The 21,257-nt window shown below is 51.4% G+C and overlaps 7 protein-coding genes across 7 annotated transcripts; 3 read left to right on the top strand and 4 right to left on the bottom strand.

Moving 5' to 3' along the window:
- Positions 1-2,622: 2,622 nt before the first annotated feature.
- Positions 2,623-3,745, bottom strand: NECHADRAFT_94354 (uncharacterized protein; the record flags this gene model as incomplete). The annotated part of the gene is made up of 4 exons (XM_003044662.1): positions 2,623-2,811; positions 2,865-3,235; positions 3,286-3,495; positions 3,544-3,745. 4 exons carry the CDS (start codon positions 3,743-3,745, stop codon positions 2,623-2,625), a joined length of 972 nt encoding a protein of 323 aa, XP_003044708.1.
- An 860-nt stretch (positions 3,746-4,605) lies between these two features.
- NECHADRAFT_81555 (uncharacterized protein) lies at positions 4,606-6,315 on the bottom strand (the record flags this gene model as incomplete). Its single annotated transcript, XM_003044661.1, has 3 exons — positions 4,606-5,326; positions 5,552-5,704; positions 5,930-6,315. 3 exons carry the CDS (start codon positions 6,313-6,315, stop codon positions 4,606-4,608), a joined length of 1,260 nt encoding a protein of 419 aa, XP_003044707.1.
- A 1,333-nt stretch (positions 6,316-7,648) lies between these two features.
- Positions 7,649-9,172, top strand: NECHADRAFT_43520 (uncharacterized protein; the record flags this gene model as incomplete). The annotated part of the gene is made up of 1 exon (XM_003045077.1): positions 7,649-9,172. One exon carries the CDS (start codon positions 7,649-7,651, stop codon positions 9,170-9,172), a length of 1,524 nt encoding a protein of 507 aa, XP_003045123.1.
- Positions 9,173-9,799: 627 nt separating this feature from the next.
- On the top strand, positions 9,800-12,325 carry NECHADRAFT_43420 (uncharacterized protein; the record flags this gene model as incomplete). The annotated part of the gene is made up of 5 exons (XM_003045076.1): positions 9,800-9,847; positions 9,895-9,930; positions 10,085-10,462; positions 10,512-11,222; positions 11,468-12,325. Coding segments are annotated over 5 exons (2,031 nt in total), but the record flags the coding sequence as incomplete, so codon positions are not given.
- An 88-nt stretch (positions 12,326-12,413) lies between these two features.
- Positions 12,414-13,385, bottom strand: NECHADRAFT_43364 (uncharacterized protein; the record flags this gene model as incomplete). Its single annotated transcript, XM_003044660.1, has 2 exons — positions 12,414-12,671; positions 12,702-13,385. The coding sequence occupies 2 exons, from the start codon at positions 13,383-13,385 to the stop codon at positions 12,414-12,416; spliced, it is 942 nt and encodes a 313-aa protein (XP_003044706.1).
- Positions 13,386-14,446: 1,061 nt separating this feature from the next.
- On the top strand, positions 14,447-18,501 carry NECHADRAFT_94350 (uncharacterized protein; the record flags this gene model as incomplete). Its single annotated transcript, XM_003045075.1, has 3 exons — positions 14,447-14,803; positions 14,860-17,918; positions 17,970-18,501. 3 exons carry the CDS (start codon positions 14,447-14,449, stop codon positions 18,499-18,501), a joined length of 3,948 nt encoding a protein of 1,315 aa, XP_003045121.1.
- A 487-nt stretch (positions 18,502-18,988) lies between these two features.
- Positions 18,989-20,733, bottom strand: NECHADRAFT_70151 (uncharacterized protein). The gene is made up of 3 exons (XM_003044659.1): positions 20,628-20,733; positions 20,314-20,431; positions 18,989-20,116 (listed from the first exon to the last, which is right to left on the bottom strand). The coding sequence occupies exons 1-3, from the start codon at positions 20,679-20,681 to the stop codon at positions 19,278-19,280; spliced, it is 1,011 nt and encodes a 336-aa protein (XP_003044705.1). The 5' UTR covers positions 20,682-20,733; the 3' UTR covers positions 18,989-19,277.
- Positions 20,734-21,257: the final 524 nt, after the last annotated feature.

Genomic DNA, 21,257 nt, shown 5'->3' with positions numbered 1-21,257 from the left:
AGTCTTCGCTCCATGGTTCTAGAAGATTTATCGTCCGATGCCAGAGGTCGTAAAAATCACTACCGATGAACTCGAGTAGCACGTCTGAACGTGCTGCAATAAAGAGCGTGAGGATGTTTGTCAGACAACTGCATTCTTAAGTCAACAACCTGCATATAAATTTATGCCAATGAGCTTTGGTTTTGAGAAACGTACCACTGAGCGACGCTGTAGGTGTACGGTGTTCGATGGGAGAGTATGTACTCTGCAGTCATGATGAAAAGCCGACTGGCGTTCAAGCAAACCCGACACATTTCCAACACTGAAGGAGGAACTTGATCAGCAACCTCGTCATCAATGGATGTGACGTGGATCACAAATGCTCGAAAGATGACTTGTTTTGCAGACCAGTAGCGCAGCCTCAAAAGAGATGAAAGTTTGTCACCACTTGGAGAACCCTCAAGGTTCGGCTTGATGATCTCGGGGAGTGAATTATACCAAGTCTCAAGTTGGTGGTCAAGTTCACTGCAGACTCTAACCAGTGATGCGTTTGGGTGCAGTATGGATGATTGACTTTGGCCAGAGGCATTCGGATTGCCTCTTGTGTAGATAGTCAGGTTATCCGTGAAGAAGAGGCTGTGGTGAATGCGGTTCAGCAATAATCTTGCCGAGATCTCGGCGAGGACGTAGAGATGGCTGGGGCAGGCAGGGCCTCCGTAGTTTGGGAACGGAAGTTTGTCCACTAGAAGTTCGATTCCGCTTCTAGGTTGGTTAAACTCGGCCAGAATGTCACTAGCAGGAGCATTAGTATTGATGTCTCATGATACCTCAGGGCATGTTCTACATACCTTTCCAAAATAAAGCATACCCAGCTCAGTCGCGTGAGGATTTCAACTTGTTTATCCTTCGATGAAAAGTCTTGACACCTTAGGTCTAGGGTTAGTGATATATCCCTAAAGACGTCCGCTCAGGTGGCTTAACTGGTTCAAAACTTGCTGGATACTCGTCGAAGCCATGTGAACGAGTCGCCAAGCCATCAGGGGGTCAACTGTGTAAGTAAAGTAAAGGGCACAAAGGAGCAATGCCTGAGACATTACGACGTCCCCACCGAATGATACCATCCAAGACGTAAACAAAATGCGCGAAGCCTTCTGTATGAGAATGGTCCCAATGGGGCTGCCTGTGTTACTGGACTCTGGGGAGGTTGATCTGGAAACATCCATCGGGGAGCTGTCACCTTGGCGAGGGGGCGCCCTGACTGGAGCTGAAACTGTCGAGCCCAAAGCCAATACAGCCATGACAAGAGCAGATTTGGGGTCAGAGCCGAAACCCTGACTTCTTACCTCCTCGCACTGGGCTCTTAGTTCATGGTCGTTGAGAAAAGGGTGAAATGGTTGAACTATGTCGAAAAAGACGTCGACATAAGAATCCCAAGAGGACTTGTCGATATTAAGATGCTCATCCGAGGAGTTTGTGGATCCTTCCAGCAGAAAATGTGCAGCGCTGGTACGTGGACGAGCATTCTCAAGCCCGAAAAAGTAGTCTTCCGGATAGTCACCAGCTAAACGTGCTATCTGGGGCAAGAGAAGAAGGTGGCTGGCACTCGTCCGATGTTTTGGTGGTATTGTGATGGGTGGGAGATTTTCATCTTGGTTGCTTGGAAACCCCGTCTCTGATGTCTTGCCCGTCAAGAAAGGGGCAATGTGAGATATGGCATCGCCAGAGGTGAGAGGAGACTCGTTATTCGACGTTGTACTTGCTGGCTCCGTTCTGGGGACCGAAACTGAGGTAGGTGATGTTTCAGATCTCCTTTCCAGAGCGGATATCGATGCCGAGTGCTGGCTGAGAAGAGCCTCGATGGCACTGAGACGCTGAAGCAGAGCCGACTGGGCCACGGGACCTTCTTCGCTGTTGAAAACTCGGTCATTTAATGTTCAAAGAAGCGGTGTTAAACTTGCATCCTTACTCTTGTGGCTCGGTCTCGGTATAAACACATTGTAGCCCCTTTTCACGGCACGCTTTGCATTGTGGTTGCCGACCATCACATCGCCTCTTTCTTTGATACAAGCACAGCATGTTAGGTATTGCCTCTCATACCAAAGAACCATCCTTGAACTCACCGTTGACGACAGAAGGTGCATGCAATTGCAGTCCGCCTCGTTGAAGGGGCCATCATCAAGGGGCTGCACGCTATTGCATCCAAGTGGGCGTGATCAGTTGTGGCAGCACAGCTATGATGCGGTTTGATGTTATTCCGGGTACATACGACCACAGCCTTTAGAGAACTCGGGATCCCGTCCGCTCTCCCATAGATAACCTGAAGAGCGCCCGAGTAGTAGTCAGGTCGGTGACGACTGGCGAATTCCGGGTGTTGTATGTTTCTTTTTGCCTCCATTTTTAGTCTCAGTCTGGTCAAATCCCCTCAAGTGGGCATTGCTCATTACTCAGCAACCAAGTTCGCCATTTGCTGGTGATTGTTCCTCAGCTGATTTCGGGTCATTACAACTGATCAATCTTTCAGATTTGAAACCAAATCTATGTTGCGTAGTACTATTTGAACTCAGATAGTAAAGAAAGCCAATTTCAAGTAAGAAAAAAAAAAAAAAATACAGGGGTCTCGCTAATTCATAGCACCTTCTATGATTATCCTTTAAGATCATATACGACCTTGTATCCAGAGATTTTACCATCCCTGTAAGCCTGAAAGCCCTCTGTGACCCCATCGAGTCCGCCGATAAGCCATGGAGTATTTGGACGGATTTTGTTGTCAGAAAGTAGGCGAGGAAGCTCTTCAAAGAATTCAGAAGCCAGCAGGTGATCCTCCTCAGACGCCTAAATGAGGAGTGTTAGGGCAAAGTCCAGTTATCATTCGAGAAAAAACTGACCGGAAAAAGAGTTGCGCCCATCTGGTGGTCCTTGAAAAACGAGGTAAACACAAGAACCGACGTCACCTTTGTCCGGGCTGTGACCTTTTCAGTGAACTCCTTACCAGGACGGACGGTGCATAAAACACCCCCTGAATCACTCATGGCTCGAGATGCCCTGATGGACGAGCTTTCAGTCCCGATGGTGTCAAAGATGTACTTGATGTCAGGAAGAGCTTTCCGGATCTTCTGAACAACGTCAGGATCTTTGTAATCGAAGATGTACTTGGCTCCATGAGAGTGAAGAAGTGGGGAATGTCGTGGACTGCACACTGTCGCAACTTGAAAACCGAATAGTGCTGCAATCTGAACAGCGTAGAGTCCAACACTGGCTGATACCTGAACGTCAACGAAATTCTGCAAATTCTGGAAAGTTACGTACTGCTTCCCGCCCAAATGAGCAATTGCACATTTGACCCTGCAGTTCGGTCAATGGCAAGGCTCTGGGACCGAAACAAGGCCAGCCAGGCTGTTGTAGCAGCCAACGGCACGGTGGCGGCCTGCTGGAGGGGGATATTATCGGGGACTTTGAAACAGATCTTGTCGTCGGCAAGCGTGTATTCACTGTAGGCCCCTTGACCCTCGATTTCGCCTAATTATGTTAGTGGAGCGACATCTATATCAAATAGCCAATACGTACCTCCCCAGATAAGGCCGGCGATGGTGTCTCCAACCTTCAAGCGTGCGACATTGCTTCCAAGGGCCTCGACCGTTCCGGTAAAGTCGCAGCCTAAAACAGCGCCATTACCGAAAATCCTATTATCGAAACATAGCACATCGGTTGGATTTTGCGCTGCGGTCAAGACCTTGACGAGTGCTTGGTTTGGAGCGGGCTGGAGCATGGGCAACTGCTCTTGAACCAGAGAGAGCTTCCCAGCGTACTCTCTGACTACCAAGGCTTTGCGGGTCTGCGTGGACATGTTGACAAAGCGAAGAGCTCGAGTTGGTCTCATAGTTGAGAGAGGAGGAGTTGTGTGAGGTGAAAGTTGACTCGTGGGCCATAGCTGCAGTTAAATAAACATGAAGGAGATCTCATGATTTGTAATATTGGAAGAGATTTGAGGGCCAGGAGCGCTTGAGAAGAGAAGAGTAGTGGGGTTCCAACTAGGTTGATGCCATCGTGGATAACCTCATGCATGAGCTCGGCGGGCGGGCGGGCGGGCCGCCCGCCTCGTTCCACCACGATGATCCACTTCGTATGCGATGAGTTCGAATAGGAAATCTGACACTGCTATTCTAGGCTGTCCACTCAGTATCTCCTTGCTTGCGCGAGGACTGCCAAGGTATACTCATCGCCACTATTAGAGCACTATCTAAACCTTTATAAAAATAATATAAGAATAGGTTAATCTCTTATCTTAATTTTAGTAAGCCTAGGAAGAGACTTATCATAATTAGTCTAGATCCCAGCTCAGTACATAATGGCAGTCTCTGCGCAAGCAAGGAGATGGACTCGTTGGTTACTATCTATAACGGTGTGTGGATCATGACCAAGGCACTGTTCCGCTGCTATGATCCCTCTGTTGGGCGAGTGGTTTCATGACCCGTTGCTGAACTTGGCCTGAACTCCCAGGGGGGCGCATATCTCTGTTTTCTCAAGTCTCCTAAACATGACATTATTAATCCGAGCTAGAGGTTCTATTTAGATTTTGGTCCCAGTAATTTGTCCGTCAACGCATGTTCCCAGAAACACGTTCAGTCATCATTCAGGTCTATCCTTCAACCTCAACTCCGGCCCCTCAGCCGCTTCCTCTAACTGAATTATCTTATCCTCGACATTCTGACCTGCTTTGCGAGTAACCCTCAAGTAGTCCCTCGACTTGGCATCAAACCCGTAAAGAAGCATCTCGAGGGGTTCAGACTTGAACGTCTCAAGCTCGATCCCTCGCGACTCCATCACAACCCAGCCGGAAAACAAAACCGTAGCTAACAACAGTACTACAGGACCGGAAATCAACGGCCAGCGCACCCTGATGTAGATTACCCATTCTCGCGTATAGCCTTGGACAGGGGATCCGTTCGTGTCGCGCATCTGGTACGACATGAGGTGGGCGACATTGTTGAATGTAGCGGTGATGTTGGTCGAGTTTGATAATGCTCTGTTGATGAAATCGATAGCCTCGTAGTCCAGACTACTCATCATGGTCGTTATTGATCTCTGAGTAATGTTGAATGTTCGTCGAATATCACGCGGTAACCAATTGTCCTGATCCAGAAGCCTCAGCTGGAGGTCACTTCTGGGTACCAGGCATTTCTTCTCCTCGTCCACCCCCGCGAGGGAGGTTCCGATGGTTCTTTCGATAGCTTCAAGGGCTGGACTATCCATGTCTTGACCATAGTCTGAACGTATGTTGTACAGAGTCGTTTTTCGTAAATGTTCGGTTGGCGAACAAGGCATGTCCTCCCCGGAAGCTTTTTGCACCCTAGAAGAAATGTCGGTACAAGAGCTGCATATTCCCAGGGTCTAAAACACCGGCCAGGTGCAATTTCCGGTCCTGAAGGATAGCCCGGGGGGCTGAACCGGTCTCAGAATAGATGCGTTGGCGAAGCCTATTTTGGCTGCCAGCGACAGGCCAATATCCGGCTGTATATTCACATAGCATCGGATACCAAATTTCCGGCCGGGGGTGTATGAGATTTCACCATACCATTCACCAACGTCCAGCCCATGGCTACGCATTATGGATGCGCTACGGTCAACCATGGAGGACATCTTGCCCACATATTGAACCAGTCCTTGAAGGAATGGGTCAATGGCAAGCAAGCCAATTGTGATGCCAGCTCCAAAGCATACCCAATTCCTAATTTCAATTAGCTTATAGCAGGCAAGAGGACGACTCTCAATGTATACATGCCTAAATTTTAGTTTCCATATCCGAGCTAGGCTCCCCAAAGGACCCCGGCCAGCTTCTTCGATGGCCACAAACGTAGACAGCGGACCTTTTCTTTTGGAAAACAAAGCCCATTTTCCCTGACCCAGACAGTATCCAACGACGAACGCGAGAGGTGTCTTGATGACTACTGACAGAAGGGACACCACGGTGTTGAGAGACAGTGGTAGAGTCCAGGTAGAGAGTTGTTGGCCATTCTGACGAGCAAGGATGATGAGCGCACAGAGAGAGACTGCGCTTGAAACCAAGGCAAAAAGCTCTGAACTCCAGTCTGAGATTAGATTTCGTAGACCTGGAGCATGTCGCACAGGATTCTTGGGCAAATTTTCAACGTCTTGTTCCTCAACCGAGGATGGACGCGCTCGAGGTGACAAAGAAGTCCCGCTCGAGCCACATCCCAGAGGATGCAAAGTAAACTCCTCAGGCCCATTGAAAAATGATCTGAAAAGATCTTGGTCATCGTCAGTTATAGGTGAAGCTGGTCGAGCCATCAGGCTATCAGTGCTGGCTGATTCGGACATGGTGGGCAGCTTAGGTGGGTAGAACACGTTGATAATGTCATGAGAGGAGTCTTGATATTTATAAGCGGTCTTCTTAACTCGCTGTTTCTCACATATACGAGTGTGACGGTACACCAAACGCTCCGCCCTGTCTTAGTGTATTGATTTGGTGAGGCTGAGGTGAGTGGCTCGGGTGCAAACGTACTGAGTATCACGTTACACCAGCCCAGATATGAGTGTGACATTAGTTACGGCGTTTTATAGCATTGGGTTCTGTTGAGCAGAATAAATGACCTAATTGCCTCTGCAAATAGAAGAAGGTATCTTCTACTTTTGTCGTATGGCATAGTGGTCATTGTGTTCTATAGGTTCTGATGCTGCTATGTGTTTATCAGCGTGTTCTTTGATCCTGTGTACGACGGAGACGTCATTGAAAAGTAGTAAAGTAAGAATAAGCGTGGCACGGCAGCTGTATCTCGGTAGGGTGACTGGGCTTGGAAGCGAATCCAAGTCGGGATCGAGCTACAATGGGGAGGCTCCACTCAGGTCGCGTGAGATAGGAGTCGGCCTTATGTGTACAGGCACACACCGTTGGTCTTCTCAACTCTACAACATCATTTGGTGAGCGATGTCTTGATTGTTTTAAATCCCTTCATTAAACATTTCAGTTCCGTCAAAAGTCCGCCTGCAGGTAAATATACTCGAAATGAACGTTTATCTGGGTAGGCCTTGGCTGAGCCTTGGGCCTTAGAAGGGGATCTGGAACGGGTACAGTAAAGCATCTTCAACCCATGGATAAACAAGTCCATTGCCAAGCGAAATTAACAAGGTACATCCTCAAGATGGTGTATGATCCTGTGTCCCGTGATCCTACCATTTGCTCTTCCATCAGCCTGACAAGGGCATGTATCAAAAGTCCGAGACGACGAGAGAATGCGCGTCATACGAGACGAGCGACAGCCCGATCAACGTATCAATCACCACTCAATCATATTAGTCTCGGAAATATCACATCTATCTCCATCGCCTACAGCCAATCCGACATCATTCAATGCTGCAAGTCGACCAGGCAGCGTGTGTTGATTTGTCCATGACTCCCCCATTTCGCCGACGTCGGTGCCGATGAGGTGTGAATTAACCCACTTATGACCCCCGTGAGGACGGACTTTCACCTTTTTCCTGAACACCGCCTTGTTATTTATTTGACTTGATCTCTTCTCTTTCGTTCTTAAATATTGAATGAGATGGTATGAATTAAGCATCTTGACTTTATTCTTGCATTCATCAGACCATGAGTGCTTCTTCGACATGTACCGATCGCCACCCTGGCGAAGACGAGGAGCAACCTCCCCTAATGACCCAAGATCTGGAAAAACAGCCTGAATCATCAACTGAAGATACACCTCCTGCCTATTCAATCTTTACAACATGGCAAAAACGCTTCATCGTGTTGGCAGCTGCCTCTACTGCCCTCTTCTCCCCCATGACGGCCCAGATCTACTTCCCAGCCTTGCCCGCCATCGCCAAAGACCTGGACGTGACCATATCGCAGGTCAACCTCAGCGTCACGACTTATATGATCTTTCAGGGTGTTACGCCCATGTTTATCGGATCTTTGGCTGATAGTGGAGGGAGAAGACCTGCATATGTTGTTTGCTTCACCCTCTACATTGCCGCCAATATTGGTCTGGCGCTTACACCGAGCTACGGTGCCCTCTTGGGTCTACGATGCCTTCAATCTGCTGGCTCCGCAAGCACGGTTACTCTCTGCTACGCTGTCGTCGCGGATGTCATCACCTCTGCAGAAAGAGGCCAATACATTGGTCTGACTGCTGTGCCCGTCGTCCTCGGTCCTGCTTTAGGCCCTGTCATCGGCGGCCTTCTCGCTCAGTACCTTGGCTGGAGATCCATCTTCTGGTTCCTCACAATCTTTGCCGGAGTAGCCATTGTCCTCGTCGTCATATTCTACCCAGAAACATGTCGCCGCATCGTGGGCGACGGCTCAATTCCTCCACCCCCTGTGTATCGGTCTTTGTGGCAGATACTTAAATCCCGACGGACTCGGATGTCAGCAGCCAAGTCCGACCTCAGCCGCCAAGCTTCTCACGGTTCCAAAAAAGAAAAGACGTTTAAATTCAAGGCGCCGAATGTCCTCGAGTCGGTTTTGATGCTGTTTGAGAAAGAGACGGGTCTGCTGCTTGGCTTCAGCAGTCTTTGCTTTGCTGGCTTTTACTGCATTGCTACAGCCATGCCCACTCTTTTCACGCGAATCTACGGCTTCAACGAGATCCAAAACGGTCTCATGTTTCTGCCAATAGCAGCTGGCTCTGTAATCGCATCATTCATTGTCGGTGCCTTTACCAATCGCAATTTCGAGCGTCACTGCATCAAGATGGGCATCCCCTACGAGAAGAGCCGTCAGCCAGACCTTTCAGGCTTTCCAATTGAGCGCGCTCGACTCGAGATTGGCTTCCCCCTCATGCTCATGTCAATCGTTATGCTCATCGGTTGGGGTTGGGCAGTTGACGCCAAGACGCATGTCGCTGTGCCCTGCGTGTTGAGCGGACTAATGGGAGTTGGTATCGTGGGCTTCAACAACACGACTAGCTCGCTACTAATTGACATTCACCCGGGAAAGCCAGGAACTGCCAGCGCTGCCAATAACCTGACTCGATGTCTAATTGGAGCAGGAGCTAGTGCTGCGATCGTTCCCATGGTTGATGCTTTGGGTACGGGTTGGGCGTTTACTCTGGTGGCAGGGATACTGTTGCTTGGGTGTCCAGCCATGATCCTCCTGATGGCCCGGGGGATCAAATGGCGAGAGGAGTTGAGGATCAAGAAGGAGAAGAAGAGGAAGGCGAAAGAGGAACAAGAGTGAATTAAACTGTTCTATAGACGACACCAGGTATAGAAGAGGCATAGGTTATAAGTCGATTGCATTGGAGGTGGGATCACTAGTATTTACTTGGGCAATCTGTTGGTGAAGGATGGCCCATGCCAATTGATTGGCAATAAAAGTCGGGTATGATACTATTAAATATTTCTAATTTGACCTTGAACACAGTTTCTCTTTGTAATAGTTCCCCCTTGAGTAAAGCTTGAAGTGTTCTTGTCATATGGCGGCTTATCCATCCCGTGAATGTGGGGTCGAAGCTCAACTTTTTCACACAGAATTTCCCTTGATCAACAACACCATCGTCTGAAGCACCAACGCGCTGTGATGCTCTGCTCGCTGATATCATGCCTTTCTCTTTTCTTTTCGCCTGGATGACGCTTCTATGCAGTCTCATAGCCCATGTACTTCTCAAGACCGTCTTCACACTCGTTGTGCTACTGGCTTCAATCGTCGTGTACCGATCGACATTTCACCCACTCGCACGTGTCCCCGGACCCAAGCTAGCAGCTATAACCAGCTTCTGGCACGCATACCATGCAAGAAATGGGCGCATGGCTTATTTAGGAAAGACTTTGCATTCTCGATACGGGCCTGTTGTGCGTGTAGGCCCAAATGAAGTGTGGTTCGATACCAAGGAGGCTTTTCAGGCCATTTACAGTATGTTGCACCAAAGTTCATGAGAGTTCCAACTGACACTTCAGTAGGCAGTGGCAGTGGATATGAAAAGTCGGACTTTTACTGTTTGTTCCAAATCATCTTTTTCATCAATCATGACTGATTCTCGCAGTGGCCACCAGTCTGAGCAAACCTCGCATCGACTGGAAGCTCAACCCTCACTTTCCCGACACACTCGATCTTCTCTCGGAACGGGATGTGAGGCGATACCGAATTCAGCGCCGAATAATCGGCCCTGTTTATCAGACGTCTAATCTCATTCAATACGAGGCTGCCATTGACGACGTCATTGAGCGAGCCATTGCCAAGCTCAAGAGCTTCAAAGGTGCTCCAGTCGAGTTGAATGAGTGGATGCACATCATCGCCGTGGAATGTCTTGGGTCCGTTGTCCTCTCTTGGTCACCCGGTATGCTCAAGAACGGCACTGATTGGGGATCGGGCTCGCATGCGTATCACGGCTGGAGACGAAAGAGTGTCTTTGGCCTCTTCCCTACAATTGTCAAACTCGAGTTCCTCTCCAAGACGGTCGGCCGGCTCTTCAGCTCAGCTTGGGGTGTCAATTTCAAGACACCCAAGAACTTCAAACCATTCTTTGTCGTGAGTTCATCGTTGTTGGCCTTTAGACTCAAACCTGATGGTTGGATAGGATGTTGGCAAGCGAGTCTCTCGACGTGTCAACGCAGCCAAAAGAGCAAGCCCGCCTAAGGACACCCGCCAAGATCTTCTCACAGATCTCATCCGGCTTCACAAAGTCAGACCTGACTTTACGGACAATTACCTGCGCAAAATGGCTGTTACAAACTTTGGTGCTGGGCATGAGACCATGGCGTCGACTCTGACCTCCATCATGGCCGTGCTAGGTTCTCTTCAAGATGTCCAGACTCAAGTTTCTCAAGAAGTCCTCTCCATGACAGATCCAAGTCGATACTCTACTGCAACCCGTCTCCCGATAATGCAGGCTCTCGTCAAGGAAGTCAAACGACTATACCCAGTCATCAGCATGTCCCTTCCACGAAAGGTTCCCAACGGTGGTCTTCACCTCCACGGCTTCTATTTCCCACCCGATACAACTGCAGGCTGTAACCCAGTAGCCTTGCACCGAAATCAAGACGTCTTTGGTCCCGATTCTCACCTCTTCAATATCGCTCGATGGCTTAACGCAGACCCCGACACGGCTCGCAACATGGAACGAGTCAGCCTTAGCTGGGGCGGCGGCTCAAGATCATGCCCTGGGCGTCATTTGGCTGAGCTCGTAGTGTTCAAAGTTGTCCCAGCTCTAGTGAAGGAGTTTAGGATCGAAGCTGTTCTGCCACCCGAAGACGATGGTCGCTCATATTTCTTATCCATGTTGACGGGAGTCAAGACACGATTTATCGAGCGACAAGCAGCGGAATCAACGACCGACACCCAAAAGCCAGTTTCTTGACCGAAGCCAGGGAAGGCGGGGCTTTTGACTGTCCATGGCGCTCCTCTGCGCCAAGAAAGATAGCAGCTACATCTCTAAGGACGCCCTTCACACGACACAATGTCCATTATTAATCCACTACTATAAATGCAGCCCCTCGCTCTGCCCCAAAAGACCAAACAAGCAATATTCCAAAGCATTTAATCATGGTTCAACCAATCGTCACTGAAAACGCCCTTATCAGAGGTAGCCGCATCGCCTATGGCGTCTACGGCACCGGCACTCCAGTCGTCCTCCTTCACGGAACGCCCTCTTCATCTCTTATCTGGCGCGACGTCGTCCCCAAGCTTGTCGAGAAAGGCTTCAAGGTGCACGTCTTTGATCTTCTCGGCTTCGGCCTCTCTGAGCGCCCCTGGGACTCTGCCGTGGACACGTCCATGACAGGACAGGTTCCCATCTTGGAAGGTCTTCTATCATTGTGGGGACTTGACAAGACTCACGTCATCGCTCATGACATTGGAGGCGGTATTGCTCAGCGACTTGCCGTATTCTCGCCAGAGAGGGTGCTATCCTTGACACTCATCGACGTGGTGTGCTTCGACAGCTACCCCTCGAAGCGGACCAAGCAACAGATGCAAAACGGCCTCGAGTCTCTCATCAAAGCGAGCGACAACGACCATCGCGCTCACTTTAGAGAGTGGCTGCTGTCCGCTGTCAAGAACCCAGCCAAGCTTGAACAATCGAGTTTGGACTCCTACTTGGAATACATATCTGGTCCCATCGGCCAGCCAAGCTTGTTTGAGCACCAAGTTCGACACTATGACCCCAAGCACACGCTGGAAGTGACACCACGCCTGGGTGAACTGGAGAAGCTGCCTGTGCAGTTGATTTGGGGGGCCGATGATGCCTGGCAGGTTGTTGACTGGGCTCATAAACTCCAAGAAGCGATCCCTGGATCTGAGCTTAACATTGTGGAGGATGCCGGACACTTTTCGCCGGAAGACCAACCAGAAAGGATTTCTGAGCTTCTTGTATCGTTTCTTAACAAGCACTGATTCTCGTGTTTCTTAAAAGAGCCTGTTTGACCAGCTGGACTCAATACGCTCGCGGCGATCCATGTTACTATCTTACATTGACTATGAATTAAAACTCCTTCATGGCATTAACTCTAGCCTCTGTCGCTCTCACGTGCCACTTTGTCCCAGGTCCAAGAAACTCAAACACATGTGGCACTCCGGGCCAGACGTGAAACTCAACCTCGACATTATCCGCCAGTAGTCTCCTGACAAACTCCATGTTCTCCTCTCGAAACACGTCCAACGTTCCGACGTCTACATACGTAGATGGTAGGCCCTTGTATGTCGCAGCTCTCGCTGGGGCAGCATACGGAGAAACATCCGCCTCGAGCTTCCCGGCCTTGTCCTCGCCGACGTATGCCGCCCATGCTAGTTCGTTGTGCTTGGGGCTCCATGTGGTAAACTTGAGAAACTCGGCGTCCTTGTCATGCCGTGGCCGGTCATCGAGCTCGGGATACGTAAGAAGCAGCTTCGCAATCGAAGGCTGAAGCTCCCTGTCCCTTGCCAAGAGGGCCAGCCCGACAGCAATGCCGCCACCAGCACTCTCTCCCTGAACGGCAACACGTTGGGGATCAATGTTGAGCTCCGCAGCGTGGTCCAGGAGGTATTTCAGAGCAGCGTAACTGTCCTCAACAGGGGCCGGGTGAGGATGCTCGGGTGCAAGACGGTAGCCAACAGCAAAGATGGGACGATCAGCCGCAAGAACCTTGTTGGCTACAAGTCCAGCACAAGCATCTACACTTCCTGAGATAAAACCACCGCCATGAATGGCGAGGATAGTAGGCAGAGGCTCCTTGACCGAGAGATGCTCGGGCTTGGCAAAGCGGCGGAGCAAGATGTTTGCACCATCATAACTCTGGATGGTGTAATCCGTCTGCTGAATGATGTCGGCTGAAGGCGCCTTGGGGAACATGTTTTTAAAGAGAGCATCATTGTTTCGGCGAATTTCCAAGGCAGTTTGAGGAGGGCCTGAGGGACGCTTGGATCTAAGAGGTTCCAATGCCTTGGCGAATTCGGGGTCGTATCTCAGAGTGGCCATTGTGTAGGATGTAAGTAAGTGATGAAAGCGAGTGATGAAAGTGAAGTTGGGATGAATTGTTGGATTGGTATCTGAGATGAGCAGGATCACCTTGGGCCATTATATAGACAATTAGGCTGCGTTGATAGAGGCGCGCATCAACTAGTAGCTGAACTAGTTGACGGATCAATCGCGAATCGTCCTGGCTCATACCGATCTCAATTCCCACAATTGCAGGGGCCTCTATTGGCGGGTTCGTTTGGACATTGAATAGCTGACAGGGGTCGACCTTCAAGACCGTGAACTTTAACGTTGTTAAGCTGTTTCCTAATTCACGCGGTGGCTCAAAGGCATTGAAATCACAGAGAGTTTGTTGATGGCGTCTCTGAAGGATTGATAATGGAGCAGCACTAAAAGATTATTCAGTGAAAACTCATTATGCTCAGTAAGCAAGCTCAAGTCTTGCGAAGCGAAGCCATTAACGTTCTCGCTTCGGGCATTGGCGAGATATCGCGAGGTGTTTGTGTAAGCGGAGGTCACTCCGTGATTCCGCCCCGCTCCGCTATCCATGTTGAACACTCGTCCGGGATTCCGGGGGCGGAATGTTCAAGAGACCAAAGTCCCCTTAGCTCAGCAAATTCAAACACACGCTAAAGAAATGTCATTATAAACCTCTCCTGAAAAGTCAGGTTGTTGGTGTCGTGTCTTTAGAAGACCATGGACACGTTTGGAAATATGGCGTGCGGCGTAGGAACAGATCAGATGGTGGACGGTGACATCCATTTAAATCACGTGATGATATCGGTGCATGGCAAGCTCCGAGAGGCCGGACCGCCCGTCTCCGCCATGAGAACGCATCGGCCAAAAAGTACAGATCGCGACTTGTGGCTTGGACTTGGGCTTGCACTCGACACGACAAATTGGCAGAGGCGGGCATCTTCCACCACCTCGCGGCGCGCCTCATTCGACTCGGCCATTCTTGGCTTCATCTAATCTATTCTCTTTTCTCACTTGATTGTTTGTCGTCTACTTAATACATCCCAGAAGAGAGGGATCCAACCGTCTCGTCAACTCCGCCCACGATGGCGCCCCTCGTCGACAACCCCCAGATAAAGCAGGCCGAGCTGTTGCGCCCGCTGTCCTTTCAGTTCCACGCCTACGTCTGGCCTTTCGCCATCGTCTGGCCCATCTTCCTGGCCTTCTACTTGTCTCCCGACCTCTACGAGAAGCACATTGGCGCAGAGGAATGGACCGTATTCTGGTGCGGTACCATCATCACCCTCCAAACCCTGACATGGCTCAGCACCCACTGGAGCGTCGGCCTTGAGGCCAGCTTCACGGCCTCCAAGGCCAAGGACATTGAGGATGCGCAGTTGATCAAGGTCATTCCCATCGCCAACGCCGGGTCTGCCGAGATTTGCAAGCTGGTTCGCGACAAGGTGGGGAGATTCTTCTAACCTCAATTTCCAAACTGTAACTAACATAGTCAACCCAGGCTGGCGGCAAACTCAACACCTCGTTCCTCTTCCAGAAGCGCCGCTTTCTCTACGACCCCGAGGCCAAGTCGTTTGGTACTCTCAAGTTCGACATCGACTCCGAGCCCAAGGCCTCCATCGGCCACTTCCAGACCGCCAAGGGTATCCAGACTCAAGTCGAGTTATCGCGCATCGAGCAGCACTATGGCCTCAACACCTTTGATATTCCCGTCCCTACCTTTACCGAGCTTTTCAAGGAGCACGCCGTCGCGCCCTTCTTCGTCTTCCAGATCTTCTGTGTTGGTCTTTGGATGCTCGATGAATACTGGTACTACTCGCTCTTCACTCTCTTCATGCTCGTCGCCTTCGAGAGCACTGTCGTCTGGCAGCGTCAGCGTACACTTAACGAGTTCCGCGGCATGAGCATCAAGCCCTATGATATGTGGGTGTTCCGCCTGGGCAAGTGGACCGAGATCCTGAGCGACCATCTTCTCCCAGGCGATCTTGTTTCTGTTGGCCGAACCAAGGAGGACAGCGGTGTCGCCTGCGATATGCTTCTGGTTGAAGGAACTGCCATTGTCAACGAGGCTATGCTCTCTGGTGAGAGTACTCCTCTTCTCAAGGACTCGATTCAGCTTCGCCCATCTGATGTCCCCCTGGACACCGAGGGTCTCGACAAGAACGCTTTCCTCTGGGGAGGCACCAAGGTCCTCCAGGTCACTCACGGAAACCCCGATCAGGAGAAACCCAAGCTCTCTTCCGGTGTTCCCCCTCCTCCTGACAACGGCGCTATGGCTATCGTCATGAAGACCGGTTTCGAAACTTCCCAGGGTAACCTGGTGCGAACCATGATCTACTCCACTGAGCGAGTCTCTGCCAACAACGCCGAGGCTCTCTTCTTCATTCTGTTCCTCCTCATCTTCGCCATTGCCGCCGCCTGGTATGTCTGGGATGAGGGTGTCCGCAAGGATCGCAAGCGCTCCAAGCTCATGCTGGACTGCATCTTGATTGTCACCAGTGTTGTTCCTCCTGAGCTTCCCATGGAACTTAGTCTTGCCGTCAACACCAGTTTGGCCGCTCTCGCCAAGCTTGCCATCTTCTGTACCGAGCCTTTCCGTATTCCTTTTGCTGGCCGTGTCGATGTGGCCTGCTTCGACAAGACTGGTACTCTGACTGGCGAGGACCTCGTTGTTGAGGGTATTGCTGGTCTTGCTCTTGGACACGATGAGATCAAGGACATCAAGGAGGCTGATGGCGCCCACTCCACCATGACTCCCGTCACCGAGGCCACCCTGGAGACTAAGCTCGTTCTCGCCACCGCCCACGCCCTCGTCAAGCTTGATGAGGGAGAGATTGTTGGTGACCCCATGGAGAAGGCTACCCTTACTTCTCTCGGCTGGACTCTTGGCCGAAATGACACCCTCATGAGCACAAACAAAGCTGGCACCACCCACGGTACCGTTCAGATCAAGCGTCGATTCCAGTTCTCTTCGGCCCTCAAGCGTCAGAGTTCGGTCGCCATGGTTCACGGTAATGATATCAAGAATGGTCACAAGATTAGGGGCACCTTTGCCGGTGTCAAGGGTGCGCCCGAGACTATCCAGAAGATGCTTACTGTTGTTCCCCACGACTACGAGGAGACCTACAAGTACTTTACTCGCAAGGGTTCTCGTGTTCTGGCCCTCGCCTACAAGCAGCTTACTCACGACTCTGAACTGGGCTCCGCTAGGATCAATGAACTGAAGCGAGAGAAGGTTGAGTGTGACCTGACCTTTGCCGGCTTCCTCGTGCTCCACTGCCCCCTCAAGGACGACGCCAAGGAAGCTGTTCAGATGTTGAACGAGAGCAGCCATCGTGTGGTCATGATTACCGGAGACAACCCTCTTACCGCTGTTCACGTCGCCCGAGAGGTCGAGATCGTTGACCGTGAGGTTCTCATTCTCGATGCCCCTGAGGACAACGCGGGTGGTGAGAAGCTTGTATGGAAGAGCGTCGATGACAAGGTCAGCATCAAGGTTGATCCTTCCAAGCCTCTTGACCCCGAGATTCTCCGCACCAAGGATATCTGTGTTACTGGTTACGCCCTCGCCAAGTTCAAGGACCAGGCTGCCTGGAACTCTCTCCTCCGACACACCTGGGTCTACGCTCGTGTCTCGCCCAAGCAGAAGGAAGATATTCTTCTCGGTCTCAAGGATATGGGTTACTACACTCTGATGGCTGGTGACGGCACCAACGACGTCGGTGCCTTGAAGCAGGCTCACATTGGTATCGCCCTCTTGAACGGAACTCCCGAGGATCTTACCCGCATTGCCGAGCACGCTCGCAACAGCAAGATGAAGGAGATGTACCAAAAGCAGATCGAACTTATGGCGCGCTTCAACCAGCCCCCTCCCCCTGTTCCCGCCATGATTGCCCACCTATATCCTCCCGGTCCCACCAACCCTCAGTTCCAGAAGGCCATCGAACGCGAAGCCAAGAAGAAGAACGTGACTCCCGAGGAGTACGCCAAATCCCAGGGTCACGTTTTCGAGACCATTACCTCTCCCGGCGCCCAGCAGCTCATCAACTCGGACCCTCGTGCCGCTCGTCAAGTCGAGATCAACAACAAGGCCGCTGGATTTGCCGACAAGCTTGCGTCTGGTATGATGGAGGCTGATCTTGGAGATGATGAGCCACCTACTCTGAAGCTTGGTGATGCCTCTGTTGCTGCTCCTTTCACATCGAAGCTGCGAAACGTCATTGCCGTGCCCAACATTATCCGACAGGGTCGTTGCACTCTCGTTGCCACTATTCAGATGTACAAGATTCTCGCTCTCAACTGTCTTATCACCGCCTACTCCCTGTCTGTCTTGTACCTCGAGGGTATCAAGTTTGGCGACACTCAGTACACCATCAGTGGTATGCTCATGTCTGTCTGCTTCCTGAGCATCTCTCGCGCTCGTGTCGTTGAGGGTCTGAGCAAGGAACGTCCTCAGCCCAACATCTTCAACGTCTACATCATCGGTTCTATTCTGGGACAGTTTGCCGTCCACATTGTTACCCTCATCTACATTGCACGCCTGTGCGATCGCCTTGACCCGTAAGTTGCCAACATGCATCCATTATGTTTTCACAAGCTAACATTTAATAGTCGCTCTGATGACGTTGATCTCGAGGCCGAGTTCTCTCCTTCTCTCCTCAACTCAGCTGTCTATCTCCTCCAGCTTATCCAGCAGATCTCAACCTTTGCCATCAACTACCAGGGCCGTCCCTTCCGTGAGTCTCTTTCGGAAAACAAGGGCATGTTCTACGGTATCGTCGGTGTCTCTGGCCTAGCCTTTGCCTGCGCTCTCGAGCTCTTCCCCGACATCAACTCGGGCATGAAGCTTGTTCCCTTCTCGGAAGAATTCAAGACCAACATGACGGCCGTCATGGTCATCGACTATGCAGCTTGCTGGATCATCGAGGTCGGCCTGAAGAAGTTCTTCAGTGACTACCGACCCAGAGATATCGCTGAGCGAAGACCCGATCAGCTCGCCCGAGAGGCGGTGCGACGGGCTGCCGCTCAGAAGAAGAAGGAGGAGGAAGAGGAGAAGAAGAGATTGGAGAAGGTGGCCGAGTTTGAGAGAAAGGTTGAGGAGCGGAGGAGAAAGATTGAGGAGTGGAGAGCGGCCAGGGCTTAAGTGGACGCCGTGTTACATTGTAATGGGCATTCCATGAGATGGAGGATTGATGGTTTAGATTTGTGAGGGTTTAGACATGACTCGACATACACTAACTAGACGGAGGATGACGAGAGGTGAATATGGAGGATGAGTGGCGGGGGTGTGTTGTATAATATTGATGGAGTTGTGATAGACTTGATCATGAAACATAGCCAATCTTTTTTTTTACAAATACTTTTTCCAGTCGCCTGCTCAAGCATTCCCAGACAATACCGTAAAGGAACACGTAGCAGCATCAAACCCCAATTAAACGCTTGTTTACAATTGCCTCGGTATTCAAGCATTCCCAAAGCTTATAGCTATTACTTCGGGGCTGCCTAATAGGGTATCATTTGTGAGGGCAGCACTCATGATTCCGTCCACATGGGTGTCATGATCCATGCTTGGGGGAAGCAACACCAAGAGGCCTTCAAGAGAACCCTAGGTAAACAGAACACACATCGCATCGCAGTACTCAGATATTGGGTATTTTTTCATTCATTGCTATGGTACAGACAGAGACCAGATCTCCAAGTCTATGGCAGTGGTAGAACAGCGGGAAGAAAAAGCTGATGGGTATATCAATCGCTCATACACCCCCGTTTTCCTTTTTCCCAATCCTTACACGAACGGCATCCGTACACACAGTGACAGACAAATCGCCCTCGTCCTTAATTTTTCCCATTTTCACCACGTATCCCAAGTCTTACGCCAGGTCATTCTCCATCAACTAGATTAGATAGTTGGGAGCGGATTTAGTTGCCGGGGTTGGAGGCAACAAAGGCAACACCCTTGTCAATGTTCTTCTTGAGGTCACCCAGGCAGGCCTCGACGAGCTTCTCCTCGTTGGCATCGACCTTGCCGATGGGGTGGATCTTCTCAACACCATCGGGGCCGAGCTCGACGCGGGAGCTGAAGAACTCAATACCCTGGTCCTTGTAGAGAGGAGACTCGACAAAGGCGGGCTCAACGACACCCTTCTCGCCCTGGACGGCGCGGAGGATGGAGTCAGCCATGCGGGCACCAGCCATGGCCATGGAGAGAGTGGCAGAGCCAGCACCATCCTTGGCCTTGACAACCTCGTCACCACCGAACTGGACACGCTTGACAAGCTCAGCGTTGGAGCTCAGGTCGGGGTGGTTGCTCTGGGAGAAGAGAGGGACGATGGTGACACCGGAGTGGCCACCGACAACGGTGATGTTCTCGTCCTTGGGGTCGGTGCCCTTGATCTCGGAGACGAAGCGCGAGGCACGGACAACGTCGAGGGTGGTGACACCGAAGAGGGTCTTGGGGTTGTAGACACCCTTGGACTTGAAGACCTCGGCGCAGATGGGGACGGTGGAGTTGACGGGGTTGGAGATGATGAGGAGCTTGGCCTTGGGGGCGGACTCGGCGGCGGCCTTGGCAAGGTCACGGACGATGGAGGCGTTGGTGTTGAAGAGATCGTCACGGGTCATGCCGGGCTTGCGGGGGACACCAGCGGGGATCAGGACAACCTCGGCGTCCTTGAGGGCATCGGCGAGGCCAGCGGGGCTGGGCTCATAGCCCTTGACGGTGGACTTGGTGTTGACGTGGGAGATGTCAGCGGCGACACCTGCGGGGAACAAGGCTGTTAGCTGAGATTGATCTAGATCGGGATGAGGTGGCATGATGGGTCGTCTGGGGCCTCGGATGAGCGAGGAGCGAGATGGCCAGTGCGTGGAGTCGTCGCTCGGCCGAAGCATGATGATTGCATTGCAATTGCTGCGGGCAGCAATCGAAAGATTGGGCAATGAGGGTGTCGCTACGTACCGGGTCCGCCACGGATGTCGTAGAGAGCGAGCTCAGTGACACGGGGGTTGAGCTTGAGGAGGAGAGAGAGAGGCTGGCCGATACCGCCGGCAGCACCGAGGACGGTGACCTTGGAGAGCTTGAAGATGGTCAGCACGAGAAGGCTTCCCAGATGTTGAGACTATAGAGTCTTTGGCCATTGCGAAGCTCATAGGTCGTAGGAAACCCTCATGAAGCTCCGGTGACGACCGGGCCGGTCTCGCTCGGTGAAGAGGAAAAAACGGCGAGCGACATAAACAAGTCGCAAAGTCAACAGGACGAGGGCATCTACTTACGTCTCGCGCAGTGGCGGAGAAAGCACGTCGCTGGATACGAGAGGCGGCAAACATTTTGGCGATTTACTCTTGAGAGTTCTAAAGAGTCAATTGGGAGAAAGAAAAGGACGAGGGATGGAGGGGGGGAAGAAGAAGAGGATGGTTGAGGCTTTGGTGATGAGCAGTTTAAATACGGGGGAGGAACAAGCGGAAGATGGGGGGTGTGGGAGCTCCAGCAGCGCTTGGAGAGGCCCAGATTATGCCTCTTGAGGTTTAGTGCGGTGGAGGGGCATGGAGCTGAGTGGCCGGGCGAGGTTCGGAATTTCGAGAAAGACACGGAGCAACGGACGCGGCAATCGATGCTGCATTGGTCAAGATTCTTTGATCAAGCGGCATGAATTCGGCTTCTGTTTGAACTTGAATTGTGTCGTCACAGGAGTTGTTTTACCTACGTCAATTGCTCCGGTATTCCCGGTTGCTGCTCCTCAACAGGGCTTGCCACTCCTCCGGAGCACCCTCATGGGCACTTACAACGAAGACCGGCAGAATGGCCAGAATTGCTTCTTTCAACAAAACTTCTAGCAATTGGCGCGGTAACCAGGCACAATCAAATCCTCACCGCAACCTACGATGAAGAATGGTTTCATCTTG

Source organism: Fusarium vanettenii, assembly GCF_000151355.1.
Source record: "Fusarium vanettenii 77-13-4 chromosome 6 genomic scaffold NECHAsca_20_chr6_4_0, whole genome shotgun sequence".
In the NCBI taxonomy this organism is placed as follows: Eukaryota; Fungi; Ascomycota; class Sordariomycetes; order Hypocreales; family Nectriaceae; genus Fusarium; species Fusarium vanettenii.
Note: the sequence above shows the minus strand (reverse complement) of the source record. Positions and strands in the feature narration are given on the sequence as shown.